We start from the raw sequence: 14,174 nt of genomic DNA on the forward strand, positions 1-14,174 counted from the left end.
GACACGGGATACCTTTATGAAGGTGCTGTGATTTAAACATTCCAAGCAACAAGATTTTACAGAGAGCCGTGGCACTACTGATCAGTTTGGCAGGGTGTATTCAGCTGAGTGCCGGTGACACTGACGACAGAAGATTCACTGAATTGCTGCGTATTTCAGTCTTGCTACTTTATTGAGAGCGATGCCGGCTGGGATGCTGCCAGGGTCGTGGGTGTGTCTGCAACGGGGTCCGACAGCAGCGTCTGTGGGTTTGCTGGGATCTGCTGTTCCCTGCTGAAAGCCAGTGTGGCATATGGCATGCACACCTCTTGCTAATGAAAGGACAAATACTAGCACGAAGAATGTAGCATATACCTGACTATCTCCCTGTGTGTGTGTGTGTGTGTGTGTGTGTGTGTGTGTGTGTGTGTGTGTGTGTGTGCACGCGCGCATGCATGTTCATGTGTGAAGAGGAAAGTGTATGAGAACACACATAAGAATTGGCCTGTTGGGAACACGTGGGACTCTGGGAGGCCAGACAGCAGGGGAATTTATTTGTTGCATTAAGGAAATGTCCTCCTAGCCTGGTAATGACAGGTCTGGGCCGTGCTCCTGAGAGTGGCATCTTGAAGTCATCAGAACATGACCGTGTGGAAAAAATGTCAGGACACGTTGGTTTCAACGGCTGCAGGTGCACTTGTCATGACAAGCCATTTAAACTGCTTTTATGGGTTATGAACTCATTGTCTAGTTCTATTCAGGTAGGGATTTGCCCAACAGAGTACGACACTGGTGCATGGAGCAATGGAATTAATATACGGGGTGGGCAGCTGTGAGGTAAATAAGACTAGTCTAGAAATTTCTATTTGCAAAGTAATCTAAAAATGTGACATGGGTCAAGGTGTGGTTGTGTAAACATGACCGATCGGTAATGTATGACACATTTCTGCAATGATTACAGTTCAGTAGTGCAGGCTGTGTGAGATGTTTCAGCAGTGATGACAGTTCAGTAGTGCAGGCTGTGATATGTTTTAGCAGTAATAACAGTTCAGTAGTGCTGGCTGTGTGAGATGTTTCAGCAGTGATGACAGTTCAGTAGTGTAGGCTGTGATATGTTTTAGCAGTAATAACAGTTCAGTAGTGCTGGCTATGAGATGTTTCAGCAGTAATGACAGTTCAGTAGTGCAGACTGTGTGAGATGTTTCAGCAGTGATGACAGTTCAGTAGTGCAGACTGTGAGAGATGTTTCAGCAGTGATGACAGTTCAGTAGTGCAGGCTGTGTGAGATGTTTCAGCAGTGATGACAGTTCAGTAGTGCAGGCTGTGATATGTTTTAGCAGTAATAACAGTTCAGTAGTGCTGGCTGTGAGATGTTTCAGCAGTAATGACAGTTCAGTAGTGCAGACTGTGAGACGGTTCAGTTCAATGTTTTCAGAGGAGGTTTAGTTCAGTGGTTTAGCTGAATTATGGCACTGGTGCCCCAGTGTTGGTCCCTTGAGGTGTTTTTCAGAAGGGAGCTCCTAAATTAAGCATTGTCCAGGGCGGAAGCGTCTGCAGACATTCTGGGGGCCTGACTCACTGCTTGAGACTGGTGAAGCTTAGCAAGGGACAAAGGCCAGCAGATGACCTTCTCACCTTGATAAAATGCTGAGGTTTCTGGGGTTTCTGAGGTTTCTGTACTGTACAGCAGCAGAGCCAAACCACACAACAATAGAAGAGGTAATTATGCATGCAATGGTGGCTTTGTATAAGTGTATGAGAATAGGCTGTGCAATCCGGGCTTCCTTTGTGATAGAAGTAATTTTTTATCCCTGCTGAGAGCGATGGAGATGATTTTGATAGTTTTAGGCAGGCGATGGAGCCAGGGAGGTGCAGTCACGTCCGACTCCCTCTATTTGGTTTTTTTAATAGAACTAGCACGTGCTGCTCAGTAATTAGGAGGGCTTGCAGAACATGTCGATTCTTTCACAGTTTGGGGTTATGAGGCAGATTATCAGAAATTTTCAAATATGGTATAAAATGCACTGAACTTGTCTGTGAGAGACATCACCTTGTCTGCGATATTCACGATGTGTTGGAAGAGACTTTCTTTAGTAGTGGGTTATGGTTTGGAAGCCTTTCCAGACAGACGGACAGCCCGTGTTAGCAGACTTTTGTTCTAGACTATGCTTCTGAATCCCTTTGATTGGGTTCCTGGCCTGTGTGAAGCTTTGGGGTGGCTTCATTAGCCGTTCAAAGTGTTTATAAATTCCTTACTGAACCGCGGCTGTGCATTGCTGTGTTTAACAATAATCTTCCGAAAAACCCAGTTAATGAGAGCACTGTACGCTGTGGCTACATGGTGCTTTTATAGTCTGCAAAACCACTTCCTGTTATGGGCCTGCTAATGTGTATGTAGCAGGAGGGAGTTTTCAGCAATCGTGGTCCACGTAAGCAGTTTAGTGGGAGAGAAATAAATATTGCAGTCTGACACCTAAAATAAGCTGAGTGGAGTGTTAAGGCCAACCATGTGTCTATCGGCACCTCTTCTCAAGGATCAATAGGAACCTTGCTCGAGGCCAGCACGCCTACTCTTCGTGATGGTAACGCATCTCCCCCAACAAGAGCTGGCAGTGCTTTCTGTCAGAAGGTGACACACACAACCAGGGACATTCAGGTCCAAACTCCACCAAACAAAAAAAGTGTGGCCTGTATAGAATGGGAGGTGGCAGACCGTGAGGAACTTTGCTGAATCGCTGCTATCACACACACTCTCATACGCGTGTGTGTGTGTGTGTGTGTGTGTGTGTGTGTGTGCGCGCGCGCGCAGACTGGCCCGTGCCTCAATCGGACCTAGCGCCAGCTGAGCGCTGGTAAACTGCAGCTTGGCAGTGTGTGTGTGACAGCCAGAAACTTAATTTTATTTTTTATGCAAATTCTAAGAATGTGACCTTCCTCTCATGAGCAGAAAGTCCTAAGTCCACAGTGACTCTGACCTCACAAAGTGGACACTGGTCTCTGGTTCCTGTCACTTTAAAGAACTGTTCTTCTAGTAAATCAACACTCCGTTTCAACATCTGGGTGAGAGCCTTGCATGACTCAACACCCTGACTGAGGTTTGAGATTATTCATATTATTATACCGCATGAAAAAGCACAAAGTAACTAAAAGATAAAAATGGTTGTGTGTGTGTGTTGTGTGTGTGTGTGTGTGTGTCTGTGTGTGTGTGTCTGTGTGTGTGTGTCTGTGTGTGTGTGTGTGTCTTTTGTAACTATGCACCTCTGCAGAACAGAACACAATCTAATCTGTAATTATTGCCAATAAACGTTAAACTGTTATTTTGTTTTGTTTGAGGGTTTCTTCTTAGCAACAAAATAAATCTCGAATTTTTTTAATGTGGTAGCATCGTGAAGTGATGCTTTGTAGAAACAGGTAATTAGGCACATTAGTTGCCGTCAGAGAAGGTGCCCCAACGGTAAAGGCGGTTATGGAGGATTACTCGGTCAGACAGTGTATGAGCCTTTAATCGTCCTCCAGTGCGTGCTAATGCTCCCACTTCACCTTCTCATCCGCTGTTCTGCGCTCCTTTGCTTTCTCCTTGGTGAGGTCCAGGGCTTCCATCACACAGTTTAGAGAGATTAGGACGCAGGTCCAAACACCCCCCCCCCCCCCTCTTCTGGACATAAAATGGAGCAATCTTCTCAGACACCAGGGAGTGTGCATGCTCTGTGAACGTAAAGTATCTTGTGAAAAGAACGCGCAGAGACCACGTGAAGTTTGGCCAGTGTGCGCGACCTCAGCCGGGCGCGTATAGATCGCTCGCCTAAAGAAAGACGGCTTTATTGCCCCAGGTACAAATATCGTGGTGGGAAACAAATAACATATTGGACTACATTTAGTGACTTGGCGCTACGGAACACACAGCCGGAAGGCGAGAGCCCATTCCCTGCAGACAGAGAGGCCAGCCAAGGCGGTGCGTCTAGAATGCCACTCGGCTTTTAGTAGAGGACATTGATCGCAGACCTTGTTTAGTAAATATGAAAGCTTTCTATCTAATGTCATTATCGTTGTCTCAGCCCTACTGTCAGACTTTTCTTTTTAAATTTCTGACATTTATTTCGTTAAGATATGTATTGTATTGGTCAGCGTGACACATCGTATTCGTCTCCGAGGTGTAGTCTTTCCTTTCTGAACGCTCACTGTCGGTTTCATTTTACTGTCAGCACGCCGTAATTATGGAAACTGTGGTTTCACAATGTGGGTAATTATGATAGCAGAATGCCTGCAGACACGTTACATGTATTCACAAGTGGGTCTCCCGTGCAGTGCCACGCAAATACACTCTAATCACGTGTCCTGCGGAGTCACGAGGCCAGCTCGCGTTCTGGCCAGGCTGCTCTGAAGTTTTGGTTTCTAAAATTTTTTTTGAAAGAACATCAAGACCAACAGTACTTGTATCTGGAATTCAACCGATCGTGTTTTTTATTAACTTTGGCAAATAAAACTTTTTTTTAAATGCTTTTTAAACATTTAAACAAAACTGACAGATTTAAAAGTCCAGCTACCTGTTTATTGTCATTTCACTCAAACATCACGTCTAGTGTGGGATAGAGACGTTGTGCATCACACCGTCGCAATAAACTCTCATTCCTGGCATTCCAGTGGAAGGAATTTTCATATTTGTGGTCGTCCAGCCCCCCACCTCCAACCACTGGACGGTCACTGTGTCGGAGGAGCAGACTGGTTTCCACACAAGTCTGAAAACTCATAGCCCTGCCTGTCCAGCTGTCGGTTACCAGACTACAGTGCACATACAATCTCTTTAGAAGGGGGAAAAAGGTGACTGCTGTCAATTGTGACACACCAGGAGCGGGTTTGGTTGCCTTGACTGATCTGAACACAAACTCCCACCATCTGTGTTTTTATAGGACATGACAGTTCAAGAAAATGATTTCCATAAAATCTGAAATAGTATACCCTAAATAAATATGTAAAGTAGAAAATGTCATGAACAGGAGAAACTCAGTGGTACTCGCAATTGGAAGGTTGCCAGTTCAAGTCCCACCTCTGCCAAATTGCCACTGTTGGGCCCCTAAGCAAGACCCTTAACCCTCAATTACTCAAGGTGTATTCAGTCATAATTGTAAGTCGCTTTGGATAAAAGCATCAGCTAAATGCCATAATTGTAATTGCCACATTCCAACTTGTCACGAATACTGCATAGCCCTCTAGAATTGTCACACCCAGATTTTCCCATTCCAGGGACTCTCCCAGATGAACCAGATTGCCATCACCGGAGTATTGATGTTCCTAACCTGTTTCCTTCCTATTACGTACTCTCTCTCCTCATGTATATACTCCCCTCTCACTGACTTCTTTGGGAAGTGTTGCCATTTCATGATGGGTAAGTGCGGGTTTTATCCTCCTTCAGTTGGCCTTCCTGGTTAACGACCTCCGATTCTCCCTCATACGACGCCTTGCTCCTAGTCTCTTGGTTCCTTCAGGATTCTGCCTATTCATCCTGGATTGGAGCCCACATTTGGAGCCCAACTAACATGTTTCCTAACGTTCATTACACAACTAATTTATGTGGGCAACAGAAGCACTAATCCAGGTGTATCATGACTCAGAATGACCCTTTGAAGTATAGTAATATGTATTATGTATCTTACCTGGATCTCATCCATGTAAATCTCCTATGCGGAGGGTTTTTTTCTCGACAATGAATCATAATTTTTTGTTGGTCACATTTCTAGTCTTGCACCGTGCAACACACCTGTGTTGTGCTCCTGAAGAGTTTATTTGGAATGCATTAGTAATGCACTTTGCACTCATGTAAAATATCAAAGACACGCACCTTTGTGGGACAGATTTTAACAGTTCTATTCCAACAGGTGATAAAAATGACACAGACCTCCTTGGGGACACTGATGTTTACTCTGCAGTTGTCTCGTGACTGCCTGGGACGAGCGAAAATGACGTGCAGTCATGATGTCTGGTAATAAACAGTTGTGGAATAGTTCTTCTCTGTGTGCCTGTACAGTGATTCAAATTATTACATTTAAATAACTATTTTCACGAACGGGATTTGATTAAAAACTGACAATGTGGTAATTTGAATACCTGTGCTAAGTATATTTGCTGATAATTTCATTTATAAATGTTTCTAATACAACTGTACTATTTCTCTATATAACACTTATCCCAGAGGTTTGTTTTTTTAATATAACACTTATCCCAGAGGTTTTTTTTTTAATATAACACTTATCCCAGAGGTTTGTTTTTTTTAATATAACACTTATCCCAGAGGTTTTTTTTTAATATAACACTTATCCCAGAGTTTTTTTTTTTAATATAACACTTATCCCAGAGGTTTGTTTTTTTTAATATAACACTTATCCCAGAGGTTTGTTTTTTTAATATAACACGTATCCCAGAGGTTTGTTTTTTTAATATAACACTTATCCCAGAGGTTTGTTTTTTTAATATAACACTCTTATCCCAGAGGTTTGTTTTTTTAATATAACACTTATCCCAGAGGTTTGGTTTTTTTTAATATAACACTTATCCCAGAGGGCTACACAAATGGCTCTACAATTAGCTGCCAAACAGAGCTTTGCACGTTGGTACAGCATGAAAAAAGAGATCACGGATGATTTTATTTTACTATTGATTTGTTCTATGAACACTGGAACATCTAAAAGGCCGATTCTGCAATATGAACGCACAAACCATCCAGGACTGGGTGGCATATTTTTCCCAGCAGGTGGCAGCAGTTTGCTAGTTGATTCACAGAGAATAGACGCCCCTCCAGCTGTTTAGCAGAAAAGGCCTGGTATCTCTTCAAAGTACAATTTTTGTCTAATTTCATAAAGAATGTTTAACTTCTGACACAATAACCAACGAGAAAAGTGGGGGAAAGTTTTTTGTTTTTTCCCCCAAATATTTTATTTGGCACAGGTGAGTTACAGGATGCTTCACGAGAGATCCTAGGTGTGTCCCAACGGCCTAGAAGTTTCCTTTAAAAAGTAGAGACTACACAAGGATTTCTGCCACTTTAAATGAGATTCCAAACCATATGGAATGAACACAGTTCGTATGAAGCAATGAATAATAAGTAGTGAAGATGAAACGAAAGTTCACTTATCAGTCATGGTGTGCCTGTCAAGATATGGCGACTGTCTGATGGAATATCGCTGAGCGCAAATAATAAGCAGAAAATGTCACGTGTGTGTGTGTCTGTGTGTGTGTTTTATTATAACCTATTCAAAAATGTTGCCAAATCAGTCAAAAAAATAATAATGATGTTAACTTTTCCTTAGTTGTCAAGAGAAACAAGCAAACGGGGCATTTTGCGTGATGTCGTTTGTTTTGTCCGCCTGGGTGTCTGCATTCCGTGTTCCAGGTTCTGCCTCTGCCTCTCCGGTATCCCCCATCCCGATCCATACCAGGTGTTCCGGTGAGCAGCGGACAATATAAAAGGAAGAGGAAGAGACAAAGAGTTTGACGTTGGTTGGGACTTGTTGCTATATTTTGAGCTTGTGTATGCTAGACTTTGTGTATGTCTTTGGGTTTGCCCCTTGACTGATTGCTGGATAATATGTTTCTTGTATGTATATTGTCCTGTATATAGCTACACACTGGTGGTAAGGAGTGGGTGCCATTTTGTTTGGGTGTGGGTTTATCTTTGTTTCTAACAGTGTAGTCATTGTAAATTTCTTTTTGCTAGCTTAGTCAGTCGGCGTTTTGTTTCTAGTGTAGTTTTGTTTGTTGTGTTGGCCTTGGTCACACATGACGCGATTGCACCAGTTTCTTGTCTTTAAACACCAAAAACTTGTAAATACACTTGCTCTTTGTCTGGTTGTTCATCCCATTACTCATTTCTACTGTTGTAATACTCAAAAGCCTATGTTACGGCCTCCCAGCCTAGCCAGGGTCGCAGCACGTTACATTCAAAAGTGAAGAGGTGTTTTAATCAGGCTCATTTGCCCTAGTATGTAGGCAGTACAACGGCACCGCGTATCCCTGCGCAACGGAACGCACGCGTCTCTGACTCGTGCCCCTTACGGAAGAGAACGAGCTACGTCAGTGATGAGATGGTTGCGCGTGTAGACCGACGCAGTGTCCATATAAGGAACGAATTCCCTTTTAGAATAATCGACTTAGAGATATAGGAGTAGAATAAAATTAGTATTACATAGACTGTGTATATGTAGCCTATGAGCTATATCTATGGCCTTTAGGTCAAGTTAAAATTAGATCGCGATAATAATATTAAGCAAAAAAAAAATTTGCAGATACCCGGCATTGCTCCTCCTTAAGAATTCTCATTTGTGGTCGTAAACTAGGTGAACAGACGAGAGCATATTGCTGCACGTATAACGCGGTCAGTATTAGAATGGTGGGATAATGAAGTCCCTTTCGTGCATGTAGCCTACACTGAGTCATTATAAACCACCCCATTGTCTAAATGATTGACTGATTCAGTCTTTGTTCTGTACCTTAAATCATCACAATACGCCGCAAATACCTTAACACGATTTTAATAGGAAAAGCAGCTTTGTGGCTTGCCCTCGCACAAGCCCCGAGTGCAACGCTTGCGCGCAGCTGCCAGCACGCCCCGGAACTGTCACTCACGCTTGTAGAAAGCGCAGCCTCGCGCGGAGAGAGTCACGGCAGCCTGAGGCGGTTCACCCCCCGGTCGTCTGACACCTTCTGTGGTGGTGGTCCGACAAACTAAACAAGGGCTGGACGTTGGATCCTGTTTACTCTGAAGTGGGGCTACAGCACCCGCGGAGAAATAGCCGCTAAGATAGCCAGCTAACGGCCAGCCCAGAGACCGAAGACAACCGGCCAAGAAATTCGGAGGGGACGTGTTTTTGTACCCGTTTTGAAGGCACGGTATTTTATTTGGCCTGCTGACCGCTGAAAAGGCCCATTCAAAGAAGAAGGGCGCCTCGTTAACCGAAGCAGTGGGGGGGGGACCGTTAAGACCCCCTGGACGTCCAGGCGGACTGCGGGTGAGTTTATCGTGTAATAGGCGTAAATTTGGGCCGAGGACCCCGTTGAGGCCTGTTAAGAAGTCGGACCAAGCTAGCTCGCTTGCTAGCCAACTAACAGGCCAGGTTAGCACTTTAGGAATTTAGCTGCTTAGCTAGGATGGCTGAGCTTGCCAGCTACCTAACTGGAGGCTGCAAATGTCCCAGTCTGTCAACTACTACTCCTTGTTAAATTAAGTATAACACAGTACCGGGCCCTGCCCTGTGTGGTGAGCAGCTACAATAAGACATGTTTAGTCACAGTTAGCGGTTCTGGCTAAACGCCCGTTTTCAGCTCTGGCTAGATAAATGCCCAGAAGCGGTGTAAAACGCTACGATGTGTCAGTATTTGTCCCGTATCGCTCTGGTTCTTGCTTTCGCCGTTTTTCCGTGTTGGATGTGATGTTTAGCAACAAACGGGACAAATCCACGCTGACGGTACAAGCTGTCACCTACGGATTGCCTTACAGTCGGCTAGGCAGGCTGTCCATCCTTCAGACCTAGCCGGCCTAACCGCCTGTGTGGCGCTGAATGACATGTCTCGCTTATGGGCATCGCGTTGGATGTCGCAGTGTTAAGTACATGCCACGAGAAGACTTTTTTTAGGATTCTGTTCCAATCTATACTTCATTTCATTTGATATCCCGATATGTCAATACTATTACTTTACTAGCCATCTCTGATTCCGCGATAATAATCTCCAGACTGTTTGGGTGGAGTCACACGCGAAATTACTGCATCGTCCCTGACAAGACGCAACACTTAAACTCACCAGGGCTGATGTATTGCTTTACACTTCAAGAACGTTTAGTAATGTGTTTTATTTTCCATCCACAACAACAGAGTAGCCAACTCAAAAGTCTCAAGGAGCTACTTCCTCTTTAACCTCTTGCAGGCTGTCACAGGGAGCTTTAGGAGACAGATGTTAAAGGGGAAATAATAGTAAAAAAGAAGTGTTTCCCGTTTCTTTTTACAGTACAGTAAGTGTTGTTTTTTTTTTTTTTTTTTAAACGAGCTTACTCTCAACTTTATAGTAATAAGATCACCCTGCCTTTGTAGCTGTGTAATGGCCAATAAATACAAATGAACTTTTTTTTTTTTTTTTTTTTTTAAACTTCAGTGTTTTTAGCTCACAGCAGTTTGAGGATGAATTGTGTGCTGCTTCAGTAGATGAAAAACGTTACACGCAGACGTTAGACTTCCTCTGCCATGCCATCTCAGCTTTAGGCAACCTATTGTAGTAACTGATATTGCCTTTTTTTCCTGGCATTGCTTTGCACAACAAATCAGTGTGTTGTTTTGAAACCCTCTACGTACAAATTTACGAGTGTGAGAACATGCAAAGCAGATGCCCAGACCAGTCGCGGACGACATGAGCGCACATTGACTGATGCCACAGCACTAGTGACGTTAGTATCCCGCTTTGTCTGGGTCTCTGGGCCTTTGTGGGCGGTCTGAGCAGTCAGGTTTTACAGCGGAGCCTGCAAATATATAAAGCGTACGCATGTGATTGTAATGCATAATGAGCTTGGTTTATGTCTCATACTGAGAGGAGTTTACTATAGGATCATGAAATAAAAACCATGTCTATGTCAAAGAAAGAAATTCACAATCTTGAATTGTTTGTACACACTTACCATAGTCTTGACTAAGTAGTCTTAATGCTTGTGCTTTAAATACACTTGTGTTTGTGTAAACATTATTGCGTTTATAAAGATTGTGTTAAAAACATCTAGTCTTTGCAAATATCTACCTTTCAGGGACAGTCTGAGAGCAAACCCAGACTTCTGAAGGAGCCAATAAAGACTGTGGCAAGACTTGAGTTACATGAGTCTGTTAGAAGGCATCTGTGATAAAGTGGTGGCAAAAATGCATTTCCAACTTAAAGTTAACAGTAATAGATGTGGACTCCTGGAGCAGGCGTGTGCAGCCGAATTTTAAATTTCCAATGTTGACCTCTTGTGATGTGGGCGTGCGTCGTGCACTTTGTGTATAATCAGAGGAAGTGATTTCTAACTGGTACAGTGATGCACTGTTCCCCGGGCACCATGCTGAAATCATGTAATACTGAAAATCACTGCAGTGAAACATTAGTGGAGCTTCTCTGTAGAGATGGTGTTGGTACCAGTAGATTTCTGCATGTACGTTTCAGAGGGTTTCAGTGTGAGAATTTGAGATCTTGATTGGTACTCAGTGCCTGTCTGATGACGAAGGCAAAAAGTTTGCTTATAGAAACTGGGGGTGCTGTAGTGGCTATCACCACATTAAGACTGCGGAATCTCCCCGTGACCCCGTTTTTCTGTACATGTACCACTTATGTAACGATTATACTGGAAGGCTGAGACATCGAAACATGGTTACCTGCAGCACAGAGTCTTAACCACGTCTGGTGAATCCTCGGGGTCTGTGATTGGTTGGCGGGCACAGACGCTCAACAGTACGTGCCTTTGGCCTTTCTGCAGAAGCTTTGGTTGTTGCTGAAGACGTCTCACTTCCCTCTCCACTTATATGTCTCTTATCACTCAGTGTTTCCGTCATTTTAAAATATTAGGCTGCGTCTTAATTTTGGCTTTCTGTGGCGGTTCGTGGATTTATTTACTGGTGAAATGGGAAGTGTTGCATTCCTGTGACGCCACCCGGCAGCAGTCAGACTGGCTGGGACTCCGGGGTTGGAGGACGTGTGCTGCTGCTGTTATTTGGATGATCTTGTCTTCAAATGCCAGCTATGACTTCCTCTTTCACTAAAAATTATAGTTGTAGAAGCACTTTTCCTACAGCTGATGGACTCTAGTAGTAGCAGTAACCTAATATATTTTTCCTCCAAATGAGAGAAACCTCTGTGCAGTGATAACTATCTCAGAGTTATTGTACTCGTTACTTAAACTAAGAAGATAATCTCTTAATTTTATGTATCTGTTCATTTCTCTGATTATCACCCTCTCTCTTTCTCTCTTTCCAGACTGCAGTAGCAGAGAGGAGTGATGGCTGAGGTCTCTGCCCTCAGCCCCTCTCCTCCAGGCGGGCCAGAGCAATTGGTGCCCGCTGCCCCCGGCTCTGGTTCACACGCTCTGCCTTCAGAGTCGTCCAGAAGCATGCCCATCCCCAGATCTGCCCTCTATGGCGACAGGGCTGTGATGGGCAGCACGGTGCAGGGGCAGAACCCGGAGCAACTGCCCTCTCCTGCCCTCGCCCCGAACAACGCCTCTTCGCAAGCAGAGTCGAAGGAAGGCTGTGGTCTGCGGGTGGAGGTAGATGTAGGAACAGAGGGTGGTACACCTGCACACGGGGATTTACCGGCTGCTTCCGAGTCTTTAGAACAGCACACTGTTGAAGAAGGACCACTACGATCGACAGTAGCAGAAGAGATGTCCTCTTCCCCAGGGAATAATCCTAAAGCTAATATAAACCCCATCTCGCAGGATAACCAGACGCCTAATCACATCTCCTCATCAGACATCCTGCAGTGTCCCTCCCCCACTGTCTCCGCCCTATCAGGACATGCCGTGGGCCCAAACCCCTCCCTCTCGCACCCTCCATTCGATGGTGACCTGAAAGCACCACCTTCCCAAGCAGAGACAGCCACTCAGTCACTGAATCCCATCACTAGCTGCTCCGTCGTCGCCAACCCCGACACCCCCGAATCTCCCGTCGCCTCCAAGATGACACCTCCATCTCTCATAGTGCAGGAGGCAGCTCCTCTGCCCTCCGTGGTGCACACCCACCCTCGCCCGGCCCCAGACACCCTCAGCTACCTGGAGTCTGCCAGCATGTTCTCGGGCACGCTGGAGTCACTCTCGGGCCTGGGTGACGATGCCAGCTCCCTGGGCTCGGACTCTGAGATCAACGGGCAGGCAATGAGGCGCACGGACAAGTACGGCTTTCTCGGAGGAGCGCAGTACAGCGAGAGCAAGTGGGTGGAGCCTCTGTTTGACACGCTCACACACACCACTTCCTGTACCTCAGCCTGGGCTTCCATTATTATTATTATTGTTGTTGTTATTAATATTTTACATGTTGTAATCATCAGAAATGATGCTCTGCTATCTTAGGGCATTTATGGAATCATATCAGACTTCGTTGTTTGTGATGACGGTGGAGGAGCTGGTGAGGTTCAGGTCGGGATGTTCAGGCGCGGTGAGATGGTTCTCCACCGTTTGTGCTGAGTGCTTTGTTTTTGCCCTTCTGACCGCTCGGATGCTTTCGGTCAGAGTGGTGGGTACTGGCTCTGAACTGGACCTGAGGGTTTGGACTCAGGCTTGGGTCTCAGAGCCGTCTGTGCACTAGCAGTGCATTCCTGTGGCCATGCGCCGTGTGCTTGGCGTTTGGCCTCACTGCTGAGATGGCTCACAGGGCCCTGTGGTTGGGTAGCCAGGTTTTAACTCTGCGCCTACACTGACCCGGAATTAACGTGTGGAGCTACACAGCATGGTTAGGTCCTCTCCCAGGGATCCGAGTGATCCAACTGCCTTGTATTAGAGGCTGTTAATAATTAACACAGGCAGTGTGTGTGCGCACAGTGGGCCAGTAGACACCCACGTCGAACTGATGTGCCTTATCTCAGTCTTTTCCCAGCATGCAGATTGCTTCTTCTATCTATCCCCTTCCTGACTCTATTTTCTCTCTCTCTCTCTCTCTCTCTCTCTCTGACATGACTATATCCACTCCAACCTCTCTGTGTCCTTTATTTCTCTTTGCTGTGACTCAGACAGTGCTGAGAACACTGCTGTGACTCAGACAGTGCTGAGACGGTCTCTGTCCTTGCTACTCTTCCAGCCCGTCGTCCCTCTCAAACTGCTCCTAGTGCGAAGAGCCAAAAAGGAGTGCGTGGAGGCCCCCACATGGAGGATGGAGCTCTCGCTCGGCAGACTAACGCCATGCTCGCTTCAGATTGGCAATGCTGATGTTTTGAACTTCGCAGAGATTTTTGGCTAGAGGGGAAACATGTGGTTTTATTTCAGTCATGGTTTCACTTTAGTGTTACTTCAGTTCAGTGCACTTTGTTTGGTTCGGCACGTGATTAGTACGTCCTAGCGCAGAGAGACGGTCTCTTACATCTCAAGATCTCAAATGCCCTTTATTTTTAATCATGCTCTTCCTCTTGCTCCTCCTAGTGAGAAGGAGACCAGCGTAGAGGTGGCGCGACACAGAGAGACGAAGTGGTTGGAAATGTTCAAAAAC

The 14,174-nt window shown here is 45.2% G+C and overlaps 1 protein-coding gene across 4 annotated transcripts in view; it reads left to right on the forward strand.

Moving 5' to 3' along the window:
- Positions 1–8,583: 8,583 nt before the first annotated feature.
- tbc1d10b (TBC1 domain family, member 10b) overlaps positions 8,584–14,174 on the forward strand; it is a 14,686-nt gene continuing 9,095 nt past the window's right edge. For 3 of the 4 annotated variants that reach the window (XM_027015664.3, XM_081711562.1, XM_081711563.1), the window contains exons 1-3: positions 8,585–8,978; positions 11,956–12,906; positions 14,108–14,174. The exon at positions 14,108–14,174 is cut by the window's right edge and continues 33 nt beyond it. In XM_027015664.3, coding sequence (XP_026871465.2) covers positions 11,978–12,906; positions 14,108–14,174 — 996 coding nt within the window. In that variant the 5' untranslated portion in view covers positions 8,585–8,978; positions 11,956–11,977. Of the gene's footprint in view, positions 9,084–11,955; positions 12,907–14,107 lie in introns of all 4 variants that reach the window. The other variant, XM_081711561.1, reaches the window with a different exon arrangement.

This window comes from Electrophorus electricus, chromosome 3 (genome assembly GCF_041902795.1).
Source record: "Electrophorus electricus isolate QZ-2024a chromosome 3, ASM4190279v1, whole genome shotgun sequence".
NCBI classification, from domain to species: Eukaryota; Metazoa; Chordata; class Actinopteri; order Gymnotiformes; family Gymnotidae; genus Electrophorus; species Electrophorus electricus.